This window comes from Calonectris borealis, chromosome 5 (genome assembly GCF_964195595.1).
Source record: "Calonectris borealis chromosome 5, bCalBor7.hap1.2, whole genome shotgun sequence".
Lineage (NCBI taxonomy): Eukaryota > Metazoa > Chordata > Aves > Procellariiformes > Procellariidae > Calonectris > Calonectris borealis.
In genome coordinates, this window is record NC_134316.1 from 10,520,367 (window position 1) to 10,545,849 (window position 25,483).

Below are 25,483 nucleotides of genomic sequence, written 5' to 3' on the forward strand. Positions count from 1 at the left end.
TTGACATAACTGGTTAAATTTCATAGAAACCACATCCTTTGTGTTGCCACTGACAACATAACATTCCTTAACGTTTGATTTCAAGCAGTACTTTATTACCCAGCTGTACATGCAAACATCATTTCTTCGGAAGAATTTCTGTCCAAAGACACCACAGAAGAGTGCAAACCTCTTTCCGTTTTAATGTGGACTTCGTAGTGTTTGTTTATATATAGTACAAGCAGGTAAGAGACAGGAAACCTATCTGGTTAGCATTTACATTGTCACATGTCCAAAGGGAAGGCTGCGGTGAATTGAATATTTGTTCAATCAAATCTTGCTCATGCAAATTGAAGTGTGTTTTTGGGGAGCTTTTTGGACCAGGGGGTAGGAGTGTACTTCATTTATTGCTTGCTCCTTGAAACGTGTAACTCATGTCATCTTCCTTGTTCACCTGCTTTGATAAATTCTATATTTAGTTGTCTCTGCCCATCCACTTGAACAGGACAAAAATAACTTCGGTGTAATCCATCCTCTCTGTCCTTTCCTCTCCACCCCTTCCCTCCCCTTTCCTGCTGCTGGGTTTAGGGCATTCAGTTGTTTGGGAGGTGGTGGATTTCTTGTCTGTTTTGCTTTGTTTCCTTACAAGTAGGGTTGGGGGACAGGAGAAAACATTTATACCCTGCAATAAAATTGTTGTGAAGAGTATGCAAACTGTCAGAAACACTTCCTTCTCTCTTATAACATTTGCTGAGGGGTCAGAGTGTGTGCAGAGTGCGTGGAGGGAGGTGGAGCAGAGAGGTTGGGAAATGACTTGCATGTGGCATACATCTGTCTGACAAAAAGCCAACCGTGCCAGGGGATAAATGGACAAACAAATAATGTTTCAGTTCTGAACTCTGAGGTTGAACCTAAAGTTTGCGCAGGAGCAACTCTTCAGATAAGTTTCCGATGGACCTTGACTCCTGTTGTGCAAACATGTAGTAGCTAGCACAGAGGAGACTGTCCTCTAAATCCCTGCTCAGGAGAGGATCTACGTGTAGGCTGTGCTTTGCATGGCTTCTCCTATGTCCCACGATGGGCATATATATATATATATAGATAGATAGATAGATAGATATAGTCATAAAGTTTGACACAAATCAGTGCTGGCCCAAACCCCCAGAAGTATTTAAGCGCCTAACCCCTTGACTTTAGCATGAATTAAGCACCAAATTAATTAAGCACTTTTGTTAATCTAGCTGTGGATGTTGACTGTTTTTATCTGTGATTGGATAAAGAATGTCCACTGAACTTACCAAAATGTTTGCTGCCTATGTTATCTGAAATATTATTGTCTTCCACTATTAAGCTGATAGGGATTTGAGGGAAACTGTATTGTTTTGGTGAAACTGCTTTGAGATACAGCCTGCCAAGTTCTTGTATCTTAAGCTGAGTGTTGGGTATGTTGTTGTTCCTGACAGACGCATTGTCTGGAGATGTAGGGAGAGTGTTTGTTCCCACCAAAAAAAATTCATTTTTTGTAACTTCAGCGATTTTTAGGTTGTATTAAAGATGGTGATGAGGAACAGAAAGATTGAGGGGAAAAAAACCTTAGTTGATGCCTAACAGAATTCAGGTTGTTTCTTGTTGAAATTTTTCAGTTGGTATCTGCTTTTCAAAAGAAAGTGAGAATTTTTTTTTTTTGCCTCTTGTTGCATTCATAAAATTACTGTAGGACAGGAGGAATAAAGAATTGTTTTTGAAAACTGGTCACCATTTTAAAGATGAAAATTCTCCTTTCTCCCTCCTCTTTTGCCTGTGTGCCGATGAAAGCCCGAGCCCCGTGGCAGCGTCAGGGTGGCAGTGCTGCCCCATTTTGACTTGCAGCACCCTGGGTGACGCAGGCGTGGAGGACAACTCACTGGGGGACACCAGATCACATAGGGACTTCTGAGACATGAAGTGTGTTGGCCACTACAGTGGAACCGCTAACCAAACCTGGCTTTCACTTAGGAGCCTAATTCCCGTTTGAATCCCCAGGCTATGAATTTGTAACAGGACTCCCTGCCCGAGCCTGCCTTGCCACCCACCTCTGTGGGGTGGCATCCGATTGCCTTGGCCCCCACGCTCTGTCCTGCTTTAAAAGCGAAGGGCGCTTTAGTTTTTTAGGAACGTTAATTCCTTACTTCACAAGTGCAAATATGCGCTCTGGGTGTTTGAAAAGAAGCGGGCCCTGAATTGAGAGTGCACTTCTTATGCTTCCAGGCATAGTGTAATCCTGTTAGTAGTCTGGGTTGCTGCGATCGTACCGGGCAGGCCAGGCTGCCTCGCAGGCATCTGCTTCTCTGCCTATTGAGTCAAGTCAATATCCTCAAAACTGTAATTTTCACTGTAATGATGGATTGCGCTTGTCACGGTTTACAGAACTTTGTCTTGTGTGTTTAATAAAAGAAAACAGATTCTAATGCTTATTATTTCTGAAGTCCAATACATCTGAACTAAAGCTCAGCGTATGCAAGACAAACTACGCTTTAATTTTACAATTGTCTGATGGGACTTTGCGATTTATTTGTTGTTACTTCCTTAATGATGTTGCAGTCAGAGGCACTGTTTTGCTAAATGTTGTGTAAAAAGTAAATTGTAGCACAGCAGATGTTGGTATTTGGATGGATGTCGGTGCAATGGGGGGACAGCAACAGTCATCTCTGTCAGCTGTCTTCAGGCTCGGCAGGCCTGCTGCGTGGTTACTTTGGTGTGTAAAAACAGCTCATTTTGCAACTGGGAAGTTTGGCATTACATTTGGCACCGAGCCATGTAACTGGGTTAACACAAGTGTTTATCCAGCGATTTTCTCAAAATTGGTAACTTGGAGAAAATGTTTATTAAACCTCAGTACAAAGGAAGGGGAAATATGGCTGGATCTCTTCTTTTTAAAAGACATCAACGTTTGTAATGCTGAAAACCTTTTTTATTATTATTTTTATTTCCTCCACCCCTGTCTGTCTTTTACTGTTTTATCATCAACCTTTTTGTAGCTTACTATTTATAATTTCCTTTTTAAAGATTAAAACAGGGAAGCATACCTGCTGAAATACAAAGTATATAGAGTGTTGTAACTACCCTTCTCTCCATCCTGTGTGCTGTCATGAATTAGGTGCAAAGAATTGAGGACTGCGAATGAAGCTATTTAATTACCACCACCCCCTGTTTGGTAGAAATTCCAACTACAGCGTGGAACGGGACCTCCGATCTGCAGAGCGGTTGATTTTTGTATGATAAATTACTGTAGATTTTACCTTTGGGTTAAGTACAAGAATCCCTGCAGGCCGTCAAGAATTTTTCATAAAACTCCTGTCAATATCAGACATGTTTCTTTATGGAAATAGCAATTTGGACTGCATTTTTAGTGAGGAGCAGCAGGAGAAAGCGGTAGTTTTGCAAAGCAGCAGCAGTTTCAATCAGATTTTATACCTGAAATTGGGAACCTGTTGATTTAAGGTTCAGGAAACTTTATCATAATGGAGACATTTAGTTTGGATTAATGTTTCTAATCCATTTTAATCTTGTACTGCCCCTGTGATTAAATAACTAAATGTCTTCAGTGCTTAAAAAGGCTCCCATTTCTTTTGGAAAAGGGAAGATGATTAAACTAGGAAATTAGAATTCTCTGGTGAGAGGAAGAAAAGTATGTCAAAAAACATATTCTCAAACCAATGACGGTGACTCAGTAGTGGAGTTGTGCTTAGTTAGTTTTGTAGTTGAACTGCAATTTTGTCACCAAATATAATACCAGGATGGTAATTTTCATGTGGGTCCTTTGTTCTCTCTCTTCTTTTTTTTTTTTTTAAAAAAAAAAAAAAATAAAGGAGAAGGTGTTACCTGTACCTTCCAAATTCTGTACCCAAGTGTGGCTTCCTTTAGAAAACCGTAATTTGCAAAAAGGTCTGCCCACTACAAAGATTCATTTAGTGTGCTGTGGATAAATGAAAATTGCAGATTAGCCACTGCAAGTGTGCAATGATTGCTTTTTGGAAACTTTTTTTTGTCTCTTAGCTTGATACTGAAACTGTAATCCTGATATTAAAATGGTTTTCTCACAGTATGGAATGGGAGGGGGAAATAAATGCAAGAAAGCATTAATTTGGGAATAACCTAAACTTTATAGCTTCCCCAGACCAGAGGGTGGGCTGAGTCTCTGTGGCCAGCCTGACTTTTGGAAGCTCTGCCTGTGCTTGCCTGTGAAGGAGCAGGGTCAGTGCAGCGATGTTGTGTGCTCATGGCCAGGCTCTGTGTTAGCTCTGTTTAACATATGGACGTGTGTGTGTGTATTTAAAGGATGTCGCTTTGCTATTTAAACTCGCTCGGATTTGGCCATGTTTCAAGAACAAGATCCTGAATGGGGAGCAACTGGGCACAACCTGCCCTTCCAGCTGCCCCTGTTGCTGCTGGGACGGGACAGGACCAGGACCGGGACTGGTGATGGCCACAGGCACAGCTGGCTGGCCCTGGGTGAGGGTCAGGTTGCCACCTCTCCCTGCCCTGCCTGTGCTCTCAGGCGCCATCCCCCCTGCCCAGCGGAGACGCGGCACCGGGGACACCCCGTCTTGTCCCTTTGTCACCATCCTCCTCTCTGATGCAGCAGACTCCAGCCAGAATTGCGGTAGTCACATCTTCGCTCACCTCTACCACACTCTTCCCCCTCCACAAGGTGCCTCTGTCCTCCCCTTTCTCCTCCTGCTCCTCTCCCGCCTTGCTGGCAGCAGCAGCAGCAGGGTTTTCAGCGTGGCCTTGCTTGGCTTGACCCCTGGGGTGACAGAGGAGCTCCTAGCAGCTGCTGTCTGAGCTGATAGCATTAGATCAGGGACCAGTGGAAGAAAATGCTGTAACCAAAGCGTGCGGTAAGCATCGAATGACAAAGCAGGGTTTGCATGCGGAGTTTTCTGTACGTGTGCACGTACCTTCCTTTGCAGAAGTCCCTGAGGCACGAACATGGCCCCAGATGACCTTCTTCAGGAACATTACCCCAGGTGACCTGGAGTTTTTTTGCTCTTTTTTTTTTTTTTTTTTAATATTTTATAAACAAAACAAAGCAAAAATCCCCTCATATGAGTTTAAAGCTTTATTTATGGCTTTCTGGTGTTCTCACGCTTAAGGTATGGGAATCTAACTCTTGTGGGTGGTTGCCGTAGTTGTTGCAAGTTCTTCTACAAACCTGAAGGGTAGCTATAACCTGGCTATGCAAGGGATGTATTTTGGTGTTTGTTTTGCTTCTGTTTTTTGGGGGCATGCTAGTAAGAGTGAGAAGATGAACTACAGAATGTGCTCAGTCATGGGATGGGGCTTTTAGGGTTCAGGTGGTAGAGGGGATATGCGTGGCGAGGAGCAGTCGTGTGGTGCACTGTGCTTGGAAAATTGGGTGCGGAGGAAAGGTGGGGCTGATGCAGCAGTCCCTAACCTCTGAAAATCCAGTGGGGCAAGTGCCCCACAGGTTTGATGCCCCACAGGTTTGATGCCCACGGAAACTGGTATGAGTTTAGGGCTGGCTGCGGTGGTGGTGGGGGTGATGTTTGTTTTTCCCCAGGGAGTAGGAGCAATTTTAAAAGAGGAGACTGGAATTTTTGCCATGTCTTCCCAAAACAATAGGATAGGGCACTGCAGGCTGGAAAGTCTAATTCAAGCTCCTATCTTCCTGTGCCCATCTGCTTTTTGCTTCTGTGTGGTGTGTACCTTTCATTTTTGATGCTTTTTTAAAAATGAAAAGTAGCTTTAATGTACCAAGATGCTGTTGCAACATGAAAACTAACTTATGGTAACAATGTCAAGGTAGATGGGTCTTTATTCAGTCTTTATTCAGGTGGGTCTTTATTTCATTCCTCTTGTGTGAGAAACAGATTTTTGTGTGACTGACTGGAATTCATCTCTTCTGGAGCTTTGAGCTGTTAGGGAGAGGTATGATGGGCTTACTATAATGGATTACTTTTGGGTTCAAAAAATGAGTCATGATTATATGTACGTGTTTTTAGTAGTACATAGATATATTTCAGTGTTATAGGACTAAATTGTGGTACCGCTGAAGTCAAGCAGCAATTATGCCTGTATTTTTGCTTTGTTTGATTATATTGCGACTCAATTTTTTTACTGTGTATTGTAAAAATAAGTGAATAGTGTTTAAGGTGACAGGAGTGTGTCTAGCTGAGCCTGTGACCCTGTTGAGGCAGCAGCATGGATTGTGCTCTGCTTTACGGTGATGACACACCTCAGTCCAAGGCACAGAAATCCTTGGCAACGTTTCTTACGCCTGTGTTACTTGGCTAAGCTTAGTACCAGAACTACGAGGGCTGTTTGCTCTCACGTTACCCAGTGGTGAAGTTGCTTTAATAAATTCTTAGTATGCAATTCAGTTACTTTGCAAAATTCCTCTGAAGTGAGGCAGGCAGTCCTGTTATCTGGAGGAGTCTTTCGTTGCTGAGTTTGGGGTAGTGACTCAGTAAAAGCTATCTGTGGAATACTAAATTTGGAGTTGTAACCAGGAGGTTGCCATGATAACAAATATTAGAACTTGCTTTCTGGGAAGTGCTTGTAATTTTTCCATTGATGGCCATTAAATGGCTCAAGATAAATGAAACGTTTTATTAGAACTAACATGGTCTCCATGTGCTCTTCCAGGGTTTTGCAGACTTGCTAGTGACGAAATGAAGAAGGGAAATTCAAATTAGCCCCACCCATATAAACAGCACACCCCTTTTTTTATGTTGCTTCTTATTTTTGCCATTGAAATATTTGCTTAACTTGGCTTTTATGCATCTTTCTATGAAATATTTACCCAGTAACTGTTTGTATAAACATGTTTAAAATTCTGCATTGATTTTTTTTCTTGGCACTTTTAAGAAATTTCCTGATGCACAGCATGATCACACAATTACTGGTGGAGCTTTTATTGTAAGTGGCCTAAAACAACTCTGTGTATTTATGTTGAAAATTAGGACCCAAACCCAGAAGCTAAAGGATAACAATAAGATGTGTTAATTTCTTACCCTCCATAAATTGCTTATTTATAAAAGTCCATGTTCTGCAGCTTAGTTTTTACAAATAGAGCTTTTTTCCTGTTTCAAACCACCTCTGAAGTTGATCCATATCATATGTTTTAGAAAAGCTGCTGTTTCCATAAATCTCCCCTAATGTCCCATAGCCTTTTTTTCACCATTTCTTTACAATTCCCCGAGGTTTTGATTCTCTTTGTGAACGACACAATGATCTAGTAATGGGAGCCTAGAAGACTGAGCCAGGGACTCGTGAGTCCTCGCCGCGGATGTTTTCTGCGTGGCTGCGTCCTGCTTTTTCCCTCCCCTGCTCTTGCTTTCCTGTGTGCACCCACCCCCCAAGTTACCAGCTCACCTCTCAGCTTCACCAACTTTGGGATTTTAATGGGGAGCCTCTGCCGAGTACTTTTCAGGTTTAATGTTCGAAAAGTAAATAAATGCATCATAAAAATCACTCTTGCCTGAGTCTTTGGCTCTCCTAATCTTTTTTTAATGGGGCAGAGTGGGGGAAGAGACCTGAAATCAATTTTTAATCAATTAATAATGCTTTTCCTGAACATCATCTATGTGTAGGCACCTCCAGGAATACAAGCTAAAACTGTGCTTTCAGACTTACTTTGTTTAATCTCTAGAGGAGCTTTGGTTTGTGTGCATTTCTTTGCTTTGTCCCCTCTTACACTATCTGTCAGTCTCTAGACAGGATTTACTGAAGAACAAAACTGGGTATGTCATATTCAAATAAGGCATGTCTTCAGATAAGCGCAAGAGTCACGGTTACAGATGCTTATGCTAAGAGGTAAAATAATTAAATCAGCTTTTAGATGATGTCTGGAAAAGCCCTTCCTTGTTCAAATACACCAGGGTGTGGTGTGTTTGGTGTTTTTGGTTTGTTTTTTTTTTTTCTTTGTATTTTTAGTAGAGATCATAAAATCTTTGGAGGATTAAGTCACACCCTTTATATAAATACATGCAGTGTATTTAAGAGTCTGATTTGCAGAAATACTGATTGTATTAACTTCAGACTGAGCTCGAGGAATAGTTGTAGCTACCTCCCTCTAAGGGAAGATATTTAAGAATATCTTCCTTATTAGCTTAAGTGCCTTGTTAGCTGCTTGTGCTATTTTCCATCATAGTGTCAAGGTAAAAATTACTTGGGGAGAAATTATTGTTCCAAGAATGCTTAATTCAGTTCAGCGAGTCTGACGTCTCCTCTGTCATTTTTATTTATTTATAAAAATGAGAGAGAGTTGGGCACCTGTCAAGAGCAGAGGAATACGTGATGGCGCTTGCTGTTTACAGGTAAGTTTTATTTTGTTAAAATGCTGTAGCTGCTTGCGAACGTATTACAGAAAAGATTTCTCTAATTGTGTTGGACACCTTGTGGTAGTTTTAAGTCCTTTTGCTCCCACCGTGAGGTGGTGGAGATGCAATTCACTCTGAGATTGTTTTCAGTGTAGCTTAAGAAATCACATTATACTTTCCTGTAATTTATGTAGCTATCCTTAAAACTGCTGTTTTTAATGAAACTTCATTTACATCTTCTCCCACTGGAGACAGCTGTAGGTTAGGACTAGCCTGACTAAGCTGTGCCAAAGGTAGGAGTAAGGAGTTTTTTACATGCTGATTAATTCTCTTTCGCCCCTTTGGGAATATCTGGTATTGCTTAAATTGATTGCTGTAAGCAATATGGCAACATTTTTGACCTTCTAAACTGAAATTCAGCAAAAAAAAAAAAAAAAAGAAAAAGATGACCCTCTGTGTTTCAGTTTTACATAACTGTACGGTTGAAATGCAGTGATAAAAAATACAGAGGTGTCATCTTCTGTAGTGGTGGTGTTGGCTGGTGATCTCAAACCCTTTGACAGAGTTGGAGTTGGAGAACGTGGTAGTTGTCCATCCCCTGCATGGAGAAAGTATTGGGTGAGAATCTTTTCTTTCTCCGTAATCTGACTTCTAATCTCTCCCATGGCCTAGCTTAGTGAATCAGAGCACCCATTCCTTGCCTTCGTTCGGTGTTTCCCACCCGGGCTGTTGTGTAGCTAAAGACAGAGGTAGCTTCCAATACACTTATTTTTCTACACAGCGCGCCCATAGAGCTTTGTGGGAAGCGCTAAGCCAAGGCTGTTTGTTGCTTTCTGAAGTTAACGTACAGATGTGGGGTGCCAGGTGACCAGGGGTCCTCGCGGGGCTCCCTTTGTCCCTCGAAGGCCAGACCGCTCGGCCGTCCTCCTTCGCCCCACCTCCAGCTCCCCTCTTCCTTCCCTCCCTCCCCAAATTCCCCCAAGATATGATAATGAAGCAGGTGCCCTCTATTGCAGCTTTGTGTGAGCGTGAGAAACGGCAGTAGGTTTAGAAAAGCTGGAGCCGAGCTGGAGGAGGAGGAGGCATTTCTTCTTAACCTGTTGGCAGCCACGTCAGTCACGGCCATGCGGGCTGCGGGCGCACCGCACGACCGTCCAGCTGCCTGGGGGACAATAAAGCGGGCAGCGGATTTGCCGTGCCCCGAATTAGCCTGTTGCGACCGTGGGACCCCGCGTTAGAGCCGTGAAAGGCGCGGAGGAGCCGGGCTGCGAGCTGTGGAGCGGCGGCCTGGCACAGGCGGGCCGCGGGCTGCGGGCTGACCTCCCCGCCGGGGAGCAGCCCCGGCAGCAGGCCCGGCCGCCTCATTGAGATTCAGGGCACAGTCGGCGCCTCCGCAGCTGTACGCTGGAGGCGGCGGCCGAGGAGGCATCCAGAGAGGGGCCAAAATAAAAAAAATCATCAAAGAACCGGCCCCCTTCGCTGCGCCTCTGAATAGGCAGGCAAACCAGAGGTCCTCCTCTCTCCGAGCGTGTTGGGAAAGGCATTAGCATAACCTTTTTTTTTTTTCTCTTTCTTTCTTTTTCCTTTCCCCAAGCTACTGAAAACCTGGCACTGTGTTTAAATATCTTGTTTTGACAGTTTTTTGAGGGAAGGGAAGAGTGCTGCACCAGCCTGGTGGGTGTCTGTGCAGCTATTTTTAAAAAAGATACATATTTGAACTGAGAGTTTTCATTCGGGTCACCCTAGACTTGTTTAATTGTTCGGTGTCAAGTCATTAAGATCCAGAATTAGCTCGCTGCATTTGGAAAGGGCTTGCTTCCGAGTGCTTTGGAAATGCAAAGGCGAGTTTTCAAGCCCTGTTTTCTTCTTCCAAATCTGTTTTGATTTCAGCTGGTTTTGAAGCGAGCGGACACATACCCTATTTACTCGAGCGGTAGAAACTAACTGTAAATCCGCGTCCCGCTCTTCAGCGCGCACGAGATGGCAGCTCCTGAAAGCTTCACGTCTTTAAGGAAGCTGGCATCTGTTTTGCGGAAACCTTATTAGGCCGACAGGATGCAGACCACTTCTCGCGGCCATTGAAGTCTCAGAAATGAGTCATTCCGCCTTTCACCGGTGGCACATTAGCGCTGCGATTGGCATAACTTTCGTGTTTCCCTCGGACGGTTCAGGGCTGTACAATCAAGGAATGTCGTACATCTTCAGAGTGGGTGGGAACGTAGTGAAGGCTGGCGTAACTCAAAAGCTCTAATATTTTGAGTGTTAACTTTAATTGTAATAAATGGTGCTACTTCTGATGCTCAGAGCAGAAAGTTTAATGCATTATTTATCCATAGATTTGTGGTCGCCACTTGAGTGCATTTAATATAACTGCGACCTTGTTTTCAGTCGGTGCTCCTGGGCTTGTTCTGGTTACTTTGGGGCATAAGGAAGTTAATAGTTGGTCCAGTGCTTTTGTAAATATCGAGGGTATCATTGGATGCTGACTTGGTTAACCTAATGATTTTTTTTTCAAACCATTGGTATGTACGAGTTGATTAAAAAAAAAAAAGCAGAGGCTTCTTAAATATAGTCTGTTCTGAATTAAAGGGTGTGGTGTTGGCTTTGAATGAGCTTGATGCAGCAACAAGCATGCAGCAGTTGGTAAATAAAGATGGATTTTCTTTTGTTCTGCTGGTGCTTGCTGCTCATTATTCTCCACTTACCCCGTGAGCTTCCCAGGGAGTGGCAGCTGTTTCTGATGTTAGACACTCTATCAGTGGTAGACAGCTCCAGATTCGGTGAGATACTGTTGTGGGGAGGAGAGGAAAATAACCTAACCCTGCATTATTGTAAATCCTCAGTAGAATTAACTTTTCATGAACCAAAAGAGTTTTGTGTTTAACTTTTTCTGAAATATTCAGGCGTAAGTGTGCTTTGCAGTACGTGTTACTGTGAAAAAGCTTTGCTGGCATGAAATGGGTTTACATTGTAAGTGTGTGTTAAGTATTTTAATGTGCAGTGTGTGGGGGCAGACACAAGGCAATAAAGGAAAATCGGTCTATAACAATCTTCGTGTATATTTCCAGATATATACAGTTTGGGAATCTTTGCAATTTGGAAATCGCTTGGAGTAAACAGAATGGTACATAAAGATTTTAAATAATAAAGCTAGCAAGTTACAGAGGAGCCTATTTCGTTCCAGGATTTTATATGTAGGATTTATAACCCATGCTTTTGCTTTCCTGTCTCTGCAGTGTTAGCATTCTGTTACTGAAAACAAAGAAGGCTCTGCCAGGGCATTACACAAGCAATGAATCACAGAGGAAAAAATGTTTTGCTTTGTAAATTGTTCACTTTTCCATGGTGGATCATTATTATTTTTTTTTTATCGTTGTCTGATAGAATTCGCCACACATGCTTGCATTTACTGTACTTCGTACAATTCTTCTAATGTGACTGCATAACTAATAATATTAGTGACTTCAAGTAACTTCTTGCTTATGATTCTTAAAAACAAAACCGCAACAGGAACAAAAAACACAGGGCAAAAATTGAAACATCTCAGTTCACTCTTCAGGCATGACAGCTTACTGAGTATATCAGAGGAAGGAAAAGGTGTTAATGTTTTTCAGTCAGCTTTGTCCCAGAGGTTTCACGTAATTATTTTTTGTCTGTATTGACAAACTCCTTTTCTGCCTAAAATATTCAGATTTGCTGTCGTGATCAACGTGGTCCTCACAGGTTGTAGGAAGTTTATAGTGTTTTAGCTAATCATAAAAATACTGTTTCTTAAAAATATGCACTTGATACATTTTCTTGCTGACTGTCTTGGTGAATCTGTGTTTCAGAACTTCTGTAGAGAAACGATAGTTTGCTCAGTCTTGAATGTAAAATTACACTTACAGATTATCTGATTGGGAAGTCACACACCAGGCAATGTCTTGCCACTTCGCGGCAAGATGCAGAAGTATAACCTCAGTGTGTTATATAGTAAAATTTATGCCACAGATGCTGCAGTGTGCCTCATACTGTCCTTGGCAAGAGCAATAATCAATAATATGTATGCTTGCCATACTACAGGATTCATTAAGCTCCAGACATGTGGAAGAAGTTGTTTAAAATCATGTTACTTATTTGCAAATTAAAAAGGTGGATCAGGAACCAGAACCAGCTAAGGCAATGGATAAGTGAAGGTCCAAGTAGAATGGTCCTTGCAAAATGCCTGGCAGTAATGAAATCCTTGATTTCTCACACAGAAAGAGTGAAGAGTGAGTGAGTGTGGAGGAGGATGCTATATATGTATGGAATACACAGTTTTAAAGACTATGTGATTAATCCTGTTAGATGATGTGCTTCTAACAGAGAAACAGATCGGTGGAATAAAGCTGTAAGAAAGTATGAGAGCCAAACATAAGCATGTAATCTAAGAGGAAGAGTCTCTTGTGACAATACAGTGTAGTTTTGTGTAAAATTATGCATAGCTCACTGAAAATAACCAGATAATAATTTCAGAATCTGCAAAAAATAAATGTCTCCTCTGTAAATACCGATGGGGAAGACATGTAGCATAGATTAGGGAGTAAGAGAAATGGAAACTCTCTGTCTTGCCCCTTTTCAGATATTTTTTGCCCCATCCAATCTGGATTTAGTCCTAAATGCAGGTATGATAAGGGCGAGGGCTTTGAGATGGTTTCTAGGTCTCCTGGGTCTGCTTTATGCAAGAGAAGAAAATACCATCGAGTCAGATATGTAACAGTGTGTTCCAAAATCGTGATAGTCTGGGCAGCCGCCTCCCCGACCTGCTTACCTGGCAAACCTTTCGGCAAGAGCTAGGCTGAACGTGCCGTGTATCTTCTTGTCCCTGTAGTCACATCTGTGGTGTAATAGTAATGAGATTGGAGTAATCTCGCTGATCTGGGCTGAGTTGGACTGGTAATTTAAATGTGAAAGGCTTCATAATCTCCTACTGATCCTGGAAAGTTTTCAGCTTTTAATTAAGGTCAGAATTAAAAAGGCGACAACAACAAAACCTTCTACATTTACTGCCTTGCTTATAAATGTTAAGCCATGACAGCTATAGGTGAGTTCTGAAATTCCTAAAGCGATGATGACATTTTTGTAAACCCCTTATAGGTTAGTATAACACTTGCGGCTGTAACAGACGTCTCAAAAAGAAAGACTGAGAAGGTTTGTGCTCATTCCTTTTCCTCTCATCTTTCTTGCCTCATGTGCAAGAAACATCAGTGCAAATGGATGTTTTCTGCAGACATGGCCGCTGTTGGAAAGGTAGCTCTGTGTGACTCTCTCCTCCGGTTTGGTAACTCTTAGCTTTTTGCTTTAGATTAGAAAATTAAAAGCCTAACGAGGGCTAAACAGGTGAAAGCAGCAGCTAGGGGTGTGCGTGCCCATGTCTGCATGGCACGGGCGTTGGCGTTGCTTGCGCTTCTCTATGCGGGAGAGAAAAGTATGAGTCTGAACAGAGGAGAAATGACACAGCTGGTGCCCGAAGCAGGTTGAAACTGCACCACAGAAGGAGAGGAGGTCTGTGGGGAGAGGAAGGAGGTAAAGCAGCTGCAGGGGAGTTCCTGGGGCAGGGTGCACATCGCTGGGAGAGAAATCACTGGCGGAGGAGAGGCGAGCAGCAGGAAAAGAGGGTGTGAGCGGAGCCTGAGAGAACAGGAGAGCAGCAGGAGGTTGCCAGAGCCAGCAAATCTGGGGAGCCTTTTCTTCTCACTGCTCTTGGTGGTTGTTTGAAGAGCTCGCCAGCAGATGAAACCGTGGGTACTGGGTACCAGCTGCTGCAGGGGCAGCCTCGCGGGCGTGCAGGCGTGCTCCTGCTTCCGCAGACCTGAAAGAAGCTTGGCTCCTAGTCTGCTCCCTCTTCCTCTCCCTGATGCTGAACAAACAAACGAGAAACCATACTGGAGAGAGGAGGGTATAGCTGCTGCCCAGCTGTGGGTGCTTTGTAGTGACCACTTCTGTTTTTAATTTTTTTTTTAAATCAGTTGTTGTTGGGGTGAGCAGAGTTGGAAAAGTGTGGCTGGTACTCTGATTTGAATAGCACCTTGAGTGAGGCTTTTGTGATTCAGCTGATAGAAACATGACTGCAGGACCTTGTAGGACCTAGAGGCCCATCTTGACACCATATAAAGCTATTTGAGGTTCTGGAGAGACTGCCTGGGAAGAGGACAACATGGACAATGAGCAAAGGGAGAAACTGAGGCACATTGACAGAGTCACCCAGAAGAGCCACAGGTGGAACCCCTGTCTTCCTTCCCTGAAGCCCAACTGAGTAAATCCAGTAAATAACTGAGATTTTGATCAACTCTTTTCTTTTTATTCTACGGCTGGAGATTTTGAACGTGGCTGTAACACAATCACATGACTGTTACCTGCGCAGGTTGGTCAGATGAGCAGTAGCATGGTGTGTGCAAGGGATGTTTTCTCTGACAAAAGTGGAATATCTTTCAGAATAGGTGTTTGTTTTCTTCTTTGTGGTGGCTGTACATCATCCAGTGTTTTCCCCTTAATATTGTGATATATCATCTCATGTTTCACGCTTGAGATGTTGTGAGAGGAGTGAGTGATGTTATGTAACTTAAGCAGAGAATTATCTTCTTACGTTCTAAAAGTGACGGTTGGTTTGATAAAGCAGTTGACTAATTAGTAAATTACCCATTGTTGTTTAAAATACTTGCGCTGCAAAATGTAAATGAAAAAAATTTCTCCACTTGTCAGTATGAAAAATGACAATAGCAAAAATAATACATAGGACATCTGCTCTGATTTTTTTAAAATTTAAAATGCATTTAAAGCAGATGTTGCAGAATTTGAATGGAAATCAGAGTAGATGGAAGAACAAAACATAGCTGTTTACCTTTTATGAAGTCCCATTTTTATGGTTAACATCACTAGCAATATCTGACTCAGTGCCTGTATTTTTCCACTGTTTGTATCAGAATGAACTGAATGTTCTTAAAACTGCTGCTATATCAGGATGACATATAGTTTCAATATTTAAAAAAAATAAATTGTTGGCAAGTCAGTATTTAGGGGTGTCTTCTGATGATCTCTCCCTTTGCCCGTCCTTTCTTTCCAGGAGAATACATAAAAACATGGAGGCCGCGGTATTTTCTTTTAAAGAACGATGGCACGTTCATTGGCTACAAGGAACGACCGCAGGATGTCGACCAGCGGGAATCGCCTCTAAATAACTTCTCAGTAGCTCGTAAGTGTTTTCAAATGCTTCCTCGTCCAGTTTAGGGGTTGATGTCTTCTTGTAGTCATAGTGCCTGTAAACTGCATCAGTAACATTTGAATCTGCCCAGAGCGATGTATCTAAACACTAAATGTGTTTATTTGAGATGATAAAACCCCCGTGTTTCTCAGGAATGACTGTGATGTGGAGGTTTGATGCTCTGGTGTTTTTTTTTTTTTTGCAGTTTTCTACTAATTTACCGTTTTAAAGCAACTGCAAGTTGCTTTAAAGTGAAAATTAACTGAGGCGCATGTCTTGGTACCTGGCAGGTAGGCACAGCAGAAGTGTTTCAGCCTCTGTTCTGCCACGAAATCTGGATTCAAGTGGCATTGACATAGGTCAAAGTTACTTGATTGTTAGCATAAGAGAACATGGATTAAGCATTGCTTTAATGAAAGACACTCAGTTTTTCTTAATTTTCAGCACAAAATCATATTTATTATATTAGAGCCAACAAAAAGGTGTGGAAATAATAACATCTCCTAACCTCTGCACTCCGTCCTATGCAAACATTTCCGACTTCGCTCAGGTACTGCAGCACAGGATATGATAGAAGAATCTGAAGATAATTTCCTTTTCTTGCTCATGTTTTTAACCTTTTGCTGTACACTTCCAGCTGTTATATTTTCTCCTGTTCTTAATCTTTCCTGTCTCATGATCTGCCTGTGTCTCGTTGCACTGCTTAAAAATAGATCATTGTGGCATCTGTTATTAACAATGATCTGTTCCGTGTTCCTGGTGACTAGTGGAAGTGAAGCTTTGCAGAGAGAAGGGTAGGGGCTTTCCCTCTTCGTTTCAGGGTAGCTTGAAATACATGGGGTTCATCTTTGTAGTTGACCTTTAAGCAGACAGATTTATTTTGGAACACCCTGGGCCCGGAATAGGGCTGGGCAGCACTAGGAATTAATGCAAATGTTCATTTTTTTTTTTCCGCTGGTAGCAACATATACCTGTTGTGAGTGATGATGGGAATAAATAATGGACATGCTGTTGCCTGGTGCCTCTGTGCAGGATGCCAAGAGTGCTTTGGGGTTTTTTGTCTCATTTTAGAGAGAGAATTGTCATAGTGTTTTCATTTTGGTAATGACACGGTACTTTCCTCTTTAAACTGGTATCTCCTTATGGATCAAGAAGGTAAAGAAAAGCAGCAGAAAGCCATTAATTCATAAATTAGTTCAGTACTTGGTCTGTAGCCAGGGGCTTTTAACAACTGCACTTTTTGCAGGACGCTTCCATCCTGTTGCTCCTAACTGCATTACTTAGGATAATTATTTACTGCAGCTCAGTGCTGAGGAATAAAAAAAGATGTGTCCGTTGCCTTCTCTTTGTCCTAGTTGCCTTCAAAATGGGTTAACTTAAATCGATTTTCACAACAGGAATATGGTGCTTTTTTGGCAGATTGAGCCCATCTTGGCATTTATAGATAAACAAGTTTGTTACCATGGTATCGGAGCATTGTCGAAAAAGACGCGACACATGCCTATAGAGTAAGGTGTAAGAGGGATTGTGGGGAGGGTGGTGGGTGGAAGGATGTTCCTAGCAGTGGCTCTTGCCTGGTGAACCAGTGGCAGGTCAGGAAGGCCTTGATGATTAGGGGGTGGCGTCCTTGCTAGAAGTCATTATTGTGGTTTTGGGCTCACAGAAGCAGCTGTTGCTCCACCAGGATTTAATGTCTCATGTAGGCACTGGCGTGCAGTGCTGCCAGCACCTGATGTGCGGTTCCCTTCTGGGTACCCTCCACACTTGTATCATTTGGATGTGTTCTGCACCACAAGTTTTCCCTTTGAACCTGCTTGCTTGGTACTTTCATTTGGGTTAACTTGTCGAGTTGCTGCAAGTGAACTCGAGCTGCCTCTGGAGGAAGGCTCAGGCCAGAACGCAGCCTCGTGCTGCGGAGGCAGCCTGCAGAAGCCTCCTGCCAGTGAAAGTGGGGGGGAATTTAGCTTAAATGTTTTGTAAAAATTCATCCTTTTTTTTTCTTTTTTTTTTCCCCCAAGAGACCATGATAGCCCTGACTTTTTTGTTAATTAGTGAACTAGATTTCTCTTTTTTTTTTTTTTTTTTTTTTTAATGAGATGGCAGGCTGTCTCTGTCAGTCTGTTCTTTGGAAGTAGTCCCATGTTTCTGATTAAAATCTTTACTCTCTTTTTGCTGTAAAATAATGTAGACTTTTTTTATCTTTGCAAGTAAATGGGTTTTTTTCATAGCTAGGGGACTCTTCTTACTTGTAGTGTAAAATTCATATTAAGTGATTTTGTCAACCCATGAGAGGTACGAAATATTCAATTCAGGAGAAAATAGTGAAAGAAGATAACATCTAATGATGATTTGGCTTTTCCCTTAACAGGTATGAAGAAAGTATTAGCAATAAGTACAGAGTGTGCTTTCCATGTGCTTGACAGTCTCTTCTTTCTCCTACACTAGCCTTTTCCTTTCAGTCTGTGAGGGTTTTGATCATACATCTTTGAAAACTTTTTTAAAGGGCCCCCCCATGGGTAAAGAGAGGCTCACTTTTTTTTTTAAGTACCTTTTTCTCCACCTAATTTTACATTTAAAATAGCCATATATCTATGTTTGTAACTTAATGATATGTTTAAGTAGTTTATTTTTCCTGGAAGTTACCTTTCGTTGATTTATTTAAAAAAACAGAACAAAACAAACAAAGCAAAACTTCTGAAAGATGGTGCCTGAGCATTTAACTCTGATTTTTGAGTCATATTTGTGTTTGTGTTCTGTACTTCACCACTAGTAAGATAGATGGAATAAAAAAGCCTGTACCTAAATAGGTCTGCCCCAGAGACCCTGCAGATAAATAACCAATAGAGCCTGGGTTGTAAATCTGCGAGGTAAGTAGCCTTCATACCGATTGTAATCTCGGATTATCATGTATGTCTGCCTATTAAGTTAAAAGCCTTTAAAACCATATAGCTGAGAAGAGCAGTATGTTGTGAAAAACCACATGGAGGGAGAGGCTATTGCTGTTAGAAGGGATTATTTCTCCGACTGTCAAAAAGGAGGGTGGACTGTGGTGGTTTTCCTGTACAGCTGAAAACGTAATTGCTCAACAATATGAGTGCTCCTTTTGGGACAGGACTGCGTGTCTGCAGTCAGGCATTTATCACAGGCCATGGGATGGCCAGATAGTGGACAGATTTTCTGTGTCTGCTGTTACTAGGGGCCACCTTATCCAGGTCTGTAATTCAGGGCTCCCAGCTCCTCGCTTTTGCCATGCTGAGCTCTTTGGGGGCAAATCTATCCGGTGCTGCTAGCAGAAAAGGAGTGCTTCAACGTAATCAACATAATATTCCTGTTTGCCTTTCCAAAGTTTTATTATATTTATTTATCATTCTTCATGCCTTGATTTACCTTTTTTTTCTTCCCCCCCTCCCCCCCCCTTAAAGAAACTAAAGCAGGAATAGGAAGGATTCTTCCTTCGCATTATTGTTTTAAAGTGTGATGTCATTATATAGGGAGCAGAGTTTGACACTTTCATTGCAAGTAATCTGCCTTTTAGCTTAAGTGCTGGGGAAGCAAATATTGTGACATTTTAGAAAGTCACTGGGATAATACTAAGTGTCTTTCAAATACAAAATGGTAATTTACATTTGAATGCCTTGGTGTCTATTCCTGTTAGGAACAATTTCTCTGTCCTACTTACTTTAAAAGACCAAACGCCAGGAAAGAATCAAGAGGTTCTTTAAAGCAATTTAAATCATTTTTAACAGGCTGCTGTTTATAGTATGTACTTTGTTGCAAATGGGGAATACTTTTGTTGGCCTGTTTGACAGGAAAAACTGTCTTCAAAGTGGGTAAGTGACCCTTGGCCCGTATTTGAAATGTGAATGTTTTTATAGCAGAAGCCCCAAACATACCATGAATCAGACCTAATATCATACAGCATCTTTACCTGAGCTCTGCTGTAATGGTGCATGTTGCAGTACATGATTATAGAAGGCAAGTTTGGTGCTTCTTTAGCTTGCCAACTACAGTAAAGACCACAGAGTCAGTTTTAAAAGTAAGAAAAAAACCTACTGCTTCATCATTTCGTTGATAAAATCCATGCGATTGTTGTATATAGGGAGAACTAAGTGGTAGCGTCAAACTTTCTGAAACCTATGTGGTACAGCACTTTGGTAAAGCAATTTAAAAATAAAGCCTTCTGTATTTCTTGATATGTGCTGTTATGATTGAGCAGGGTAATTAGACAGCATATTGTTCACTAAACAAAACACTTCTATGTGACATACTTGAATTATAGTGGTTATTAACTGACAAATCTCTATTATTCATCTTGCTGTATGCCTTAAAGATTGCTGGATCAGCAAGCTTAACAAATATCAATGGACAGTGCTGATTTAGGGGAAAAGTGGTGATGTTTAATGGATCCCCTTCTGTGACAGAAGATGCCTTGTGTAGTTTATTATGCTGAAATTAAATGGTTAAAGTTTAGAGTTCATGGCTAGTTTAAATATCTGTGCTGCTATTTCAGAATACTTAATCTGAGGCACTAAATGTGAATTTAAAGGCTGTTTTTAAAAAAGTAAGCAAAACCTCTCAGTGTATTTCTTCACCATGTTGCACTGCTGGATGAGTAAAGGAGAACAGCTCTGGATTTGCACGAGGTTAGAAACAGCCTGATTTTCTTCTTCAAGTCTTCAGCCAAATTCAGTATCTTAGGGCTGCACTGTGCAGGCTCACAGAGGACAACCCCAGCCTTCATCTAATCACGTTAGGCAGACGAAAATGGGAGATGGAATAAACAATAAAACAAAGAGCAGCTAAGCTCAGGTGGACGATCTGGGAGCAGAAATGAGATCTCTTGAGTTGAATTTATCAGAACCAGGGCTTTCTGGACTGCGCCAGCTCGTGCGGTTGTGTTTGGCCTTAACTTCCATTCTGCGAAAGAGGATGGAGGGAGCTGGAAGGCTAAATACGGTGCTCTGCAAGCACCGCTGCGTCACTGTGTGGAAGTTCTTTAATCTCCGTGAATGAAAGAGTGCCGTTTATCACACTAAAACCTTTTCATGACTCATTAATAAACTTTCTCTTATCTAATTGCAGTGCTTTAGTAGGATGCAGTATAACCTCAGTGTGCTATTAAAGAAAAATTAGATTTTCTTGTCATGAAAAATGCAACGTTACTCATTGAAAAGCTTATAATTCCAGTAGCAAATGAGGCATGAAATATATTGCCAAAAATACGGCGCCCAAAAACACTGGCGGTAAATATTTTATCTTGGTGCTAATTAAGAGCTTGAATTTAAAACTGAGCATTCTAAATTTTCACAATAATAAAATTAACTTAACGATACCAGTGTAGCCTTAGGAAAGTGCACTGTTACTCTGGCCGGATTCTGTCCTCGACTTGCACATTGCTGATGGTGGAGGATGTTCATACCTCTAGCAGTAAGCAGAAATTTCTTCTTGTCTTCATAGTGCCTTTTTATTTACTTGGAAGTTGATTTAGAACCTGAAGACCAAATAATAGCAAGCTTGTGGTTTCATTAACTGCAAGGAAAAGAGTTTAATGTAAGGAAAAAAAAAGTTATCTCTCTTCTTTTCTCCCCCTGCCCCCCCCTTCCCCTCCCCTGCTCACTTGGTTTCTTAATTTGACTTGCCTTTAACTGGAGCTGCTTAATTAGCATTAGATTTTCTATTAAGATAAATCTGAAAAATGTGGTGTTTCGGCTTGTGTTGTTATTTCATTGATTTTCTTTTGTTTTTCAGATTCTCTCGTTTAGTATAGCTAGCGTACCCTTAATCAGGTGCATTTTCAGGCCCAGATTTGAAGGAAAAAACAGTCATTATATCCTATGAAGCTTAAAATAGTAGGTGTGATTTAAAAAAAAAAAAAATTAATGCTCAGCTCTCGAGAGAGCATTTTTATGAAGGAAGTGGTGTTTTTGCAGGTAACCGTACTTCTGTAGACTTTTTAGGTTGTGCTTAAATGCTGACAGTGATGGAAGCTGTTAGCTGCATGTCCGTACAGCATCCGACTGCGGCAGCTGTCCCGAAGGCGTTTTGAACGGGGTCTTTTCTGGGGGTGCCTCTGCAGTTTGATGTTCCCTCTAGTGTTTGAGGACTGGAAATGCTGAGTCTAATCTTTGTCAGGTTGCTGCAAAATGACCAAACACATTCTCCAGCAACTCCTTGAAAGCCAAGGACAGGGTTTTATGTTGGGAGAGTCAAAGGGAAGGAACGTGGGGGCTTGGCTTTAGTTTCAGTAGATGTAATTGCTGCATTATCAGCTGACTTTGTCCGTGTGCTCTGCTCCGATGACCTTTGGCGTGTAGGACCTGAGTCTGAATGGCTTCTGTGTCATCACATCACATTTTTACTTACCTCTCTGGGCAGACCAAATGTGGAGCCTGTCTAAGCAGAATTTGATTTCGGTGCTGCTTAGATGACTATCTCCCAAGCTATTTATTGGTTTCATCAACACAGTAAATTGTCTCAAGTCTCCTAAAGAAGTACTTACAGAGATTTCTATGGCTGATTAATCGCAACAGTTTGCTAGATAAGAATAAAGACAAATGATTATTTAAACCTGCTTATGTACCATGACTCTTTCTTCCTTGATTGTGGTAGAGTGCCAGCTGATGAAGACAGAACGACCTAAACCAAACACATTTATCATTAGATGCCTCCAGTGGACCACAGTAATTGAAAGAACATTTCATGTGGAGACTCCAGAGGAGCGGTATGTTTCATTCATATTTAATACATAAACTACTTGCAAAAGCAGATGCAAGTGTTCAGCATTAATAGCGAGTCCTTTGCTGAAGCTCTTATTTATCAGATGATGTACGTCTAGACTGAAAAGCGACAAATAATTTTTGAGCGCCTCAGTTTTAGTGCATGTTCCAGTATAAAAGCTACCTTAAAGGGGGTTTCAGAGGGTGGATTTTGAGTAGCATTTGTAAGTGAAGTGTTGCTAGGTTGGGTATCCAAAACGGACAGGTGCAGGTGTGTAGCAGCGCTCAGGTAGTTATTTCTGGAAACTCAGGGTTCATTTCTCACTGGAAATGTTGTGGTATGTGAAATGAAGGGTTTCTGACCTGGGAGTTTCTGGAAGGATGAGCACAAGTGAAATAGAGATTCAGGCAAAGTTGGGTTGTATCAAAATACTGACCTTTTAAAGTCTTTTTAGACACCTTGTTTTTAAAGGAAAAAAGTTAGTTGTATCATTGCTGATGCTAATGTTTTATGCAAATTAGATAATAAAGGTGATAGTTATCTGCTGCAGGTGCAGATTTCTGTTTCAGCTGTTAGGAAACAAAGCTAAGAGCGTGCATCCTGTGCTCTCATCATTGGAGAATTGATCTCTTGCCTCCTGAGAGAACAGCTTTCCAGCACAGCTATTCTACAACTACAGAGTATTTAAATATTAATTGCTCTTCAGGAACCAAACTTAAATTATTCCAGTACCATTGCCCTGTGGGAAGGGGTATTTTAAAACCCTGTCCTCCCTAGATATGATACTGGCACATGTTTATTTTTAAGATCAGCAAATTCTACCTAATATTATTTGCTTTTTTCTTTTGTAGCCTTTGCATGCACTGGTTTAAAGAAGGTTCCTGTTTATTGCTTTTGATTCTATTAGAATGATCAGAAGAAGGTGAAATCAAATTAAAAGCAAAGAAAAATAAACTGGTCCTTGTTTCTTTTAGTAGCTTTGTGGTCAGTGACCCTAAAGGGAGTGAATAACAGTTTCCACTTGGGGGAAGATGGTATTTCAGTCTTGTTTTGTTCCCTCCTAGCCAGTTAAGTCAGCTTTGTGACACTTCAGGGCTCGGAGTGTTAGTCACCTCTGTTGTGTACGCTTGAGACATAAAAGCTGAGGGTGAAATTCTAGTCTCCCAGAAATCAAAGATACTCACTTCAGGAGGGCCGAGATCTCAACCAAGTCAGTAACAAATCTTAAAAGAGATGTGAAGGTAGATATGCCATTAGCTTTCTCTGTGCCTTTAAAACCAACACTTGTTTTTTGAGAGAGATGGAGAGATAAAAATATAGAAGAAAAAGTTCTTTTTGTAATAGTTCTGAATATGAAAATTGACTAGTAAATAAAGGAATGTGTTTGTGATGGTGAATGAAGTAGTCTGTGCTGGGAGTATAGGGAGAGTGCTCACAACGTTTAGCATTACCTTGGTGCCCCAGACAGGGCTGGATAGTGCACGTTCAGACAAAATCCAAAATAAAAAAAGCACAGGGTGGGAAAGACCTTATGTGTAATTGGTGCAGTTTTTATTAGAATCTTGTGTTGGGTTTTTCCCATGGACTTTGCTGCCTCTGGGGAATGATCTGCCTCTTCCATCCATCACAAACTGAAATTCACATGTTCAGATACAATTTTTTTTTTTTTAATAATTTCATAGAACCAGTGAAAAATTTGCAATTGATTAGGATGGCATGGCTTCACTGCAGATTGTGCATGGAGTTGTTCAGCATTGGCTACTTCTGTTCCTGCTGTAGTAGCAAAGTATTTTACCTAGGGTGTCCTTGGGAGAGGAATTTAGCTGGTGCCCAAAAAATATCAACTAAACCGCTACATCCTGTTCCTTACAGATACAAAAGATAGTAAAATGTGGTAAATTCACATAGTCCACTGAACATGTCTTCAGCCCCTATATGCCTTAAAGCCCATCCCAAAACCCTGTAAGGCCTTACGAGTTGTGTGCTTTATATACAATAAATTTGCAATGAAATGAAGTGAAGGCCAAGAACTTTCACTTCAGTAGTTTCCAAAGGTGTGAAATTTCCCAAAGGACATTGGAGTGGAAGTGGTCTCCACAGGAGTCGAAGGGGTCAGTTTTAGAGCACCCATTGCTGAAACAGCTCCGGAAACTTTATCGTAACCGAGACCTGTGCCTAAGATAAAATATATCACTGCTTTTGCTGACATTCTGCTAAAATTTACACAGGAATTGCTGTACTTCTGTCATCATCTTTACAACAGAGGAATAACCTAAGTATCCTGGGCTTTATTACATTCTCCTAGAACACCCCTTGCCATTAAAATTTGGGATATGTGTATGAAGAGGTGGCATAGTGTCCCCAGCAGTTGGGTATATGTGTTTCAATGCACCATAGGAATGGAGGAGCTGTGTTTAATTGCTTTGTGCTGCATGGGAGCCTTTTGCTTTTTGGTTTTGGGAAGTCTGGTTTTGTTATGTAAATCTCTCTATCACCAGGTCATATCTTAAGCTGCTGACTGAATGCCTATTAGAAATTCTGTTGTCTGAAAAGCCTTATATTATGTCCAGACTGGGAGGACTTCAGTTGTCTCTTGTTTCTAGTATGATTAATAAAGATATATGTTAAAAATGCTCTTAAAAATGCATTTTTACAGTGCTTGAAAATGCACATAATTCAGTGTATGTTGCATTGATTTATCCAAGAGCATTAGTTGCTCTGTATTCCGTGGTGACCCTTGCCATGGCAGACGGTAATCTAAAGTCACAAGTAATGAATGTCTTCGCTTATATTTTGCCAGGGAAGAATGGACAAAAGCCATCCAAACAGTAGCAGACAGCCTCAAGAAACAAGAGGAAGAGATGATGGATTTTAGATCTGGCTCTCCCAGTGATAATTCAGGTGCTGAAGAAATGGAAGTTTCTATGACAAAGCCAAAACACAAAGTGGTAAGTGAGCAGGAATAACAATATTTTTATGTAGACAAGAAATAGCCATCAAGACACATCTGACCAATCAAGGTCAGGTTGGACAGGGCTCTGAGCACCCCAATCTACTTGAAGATGTCCCTGCCCACAGCAGCGGGGTTGGACTAGATGACCTTTAAAGGTCCCTTCCAACCCAAACTATTCTATGATTCTATGTTCCTGTAACAATTACACAGTTAGTTGTAGATGCAGCTTCTGGAGGAAACAATTGTCTGAGCTGATTAGGTACTAGGTCTGGGTCCACCGGAGTTCTGGGT

General features: G+C 41.5%; 1 protein-coding gene across 4 annotated transcripts in view; it reads left to right on the forward strand.

The window, feature by feature from the left end:
• AKT1 (AKT serine/threonine kinase 1) overlaps positions 1 to 25,483 on the forward strand; it is a 74,929-nt gene that overhangs the window by 24,208 nt on the left and 25,238 nt on the right. For all 4 annotated transcript variants that reach the window (XM_075150946.1, XM_075150943.1, XM_075150944.1 and 1 more), the window contains 3 exons: positions 15,385 to 15,513; positions 22,132 to 22,243; positions 25,040 to 25,187. In XM_075150946.1, the coding sequence (XP_075007047.1) occupies positions 15,385 to 15,513; positions 22,132 to 22,243; positions 25,040 to 25,187 (389 nt within the window). The remainder of the gene's footprint in view (positions 1 to 15,384; positions 15,514 to 22,131; positions 22,244 to 25,039; positions 25,188 to 25,483) is intronic.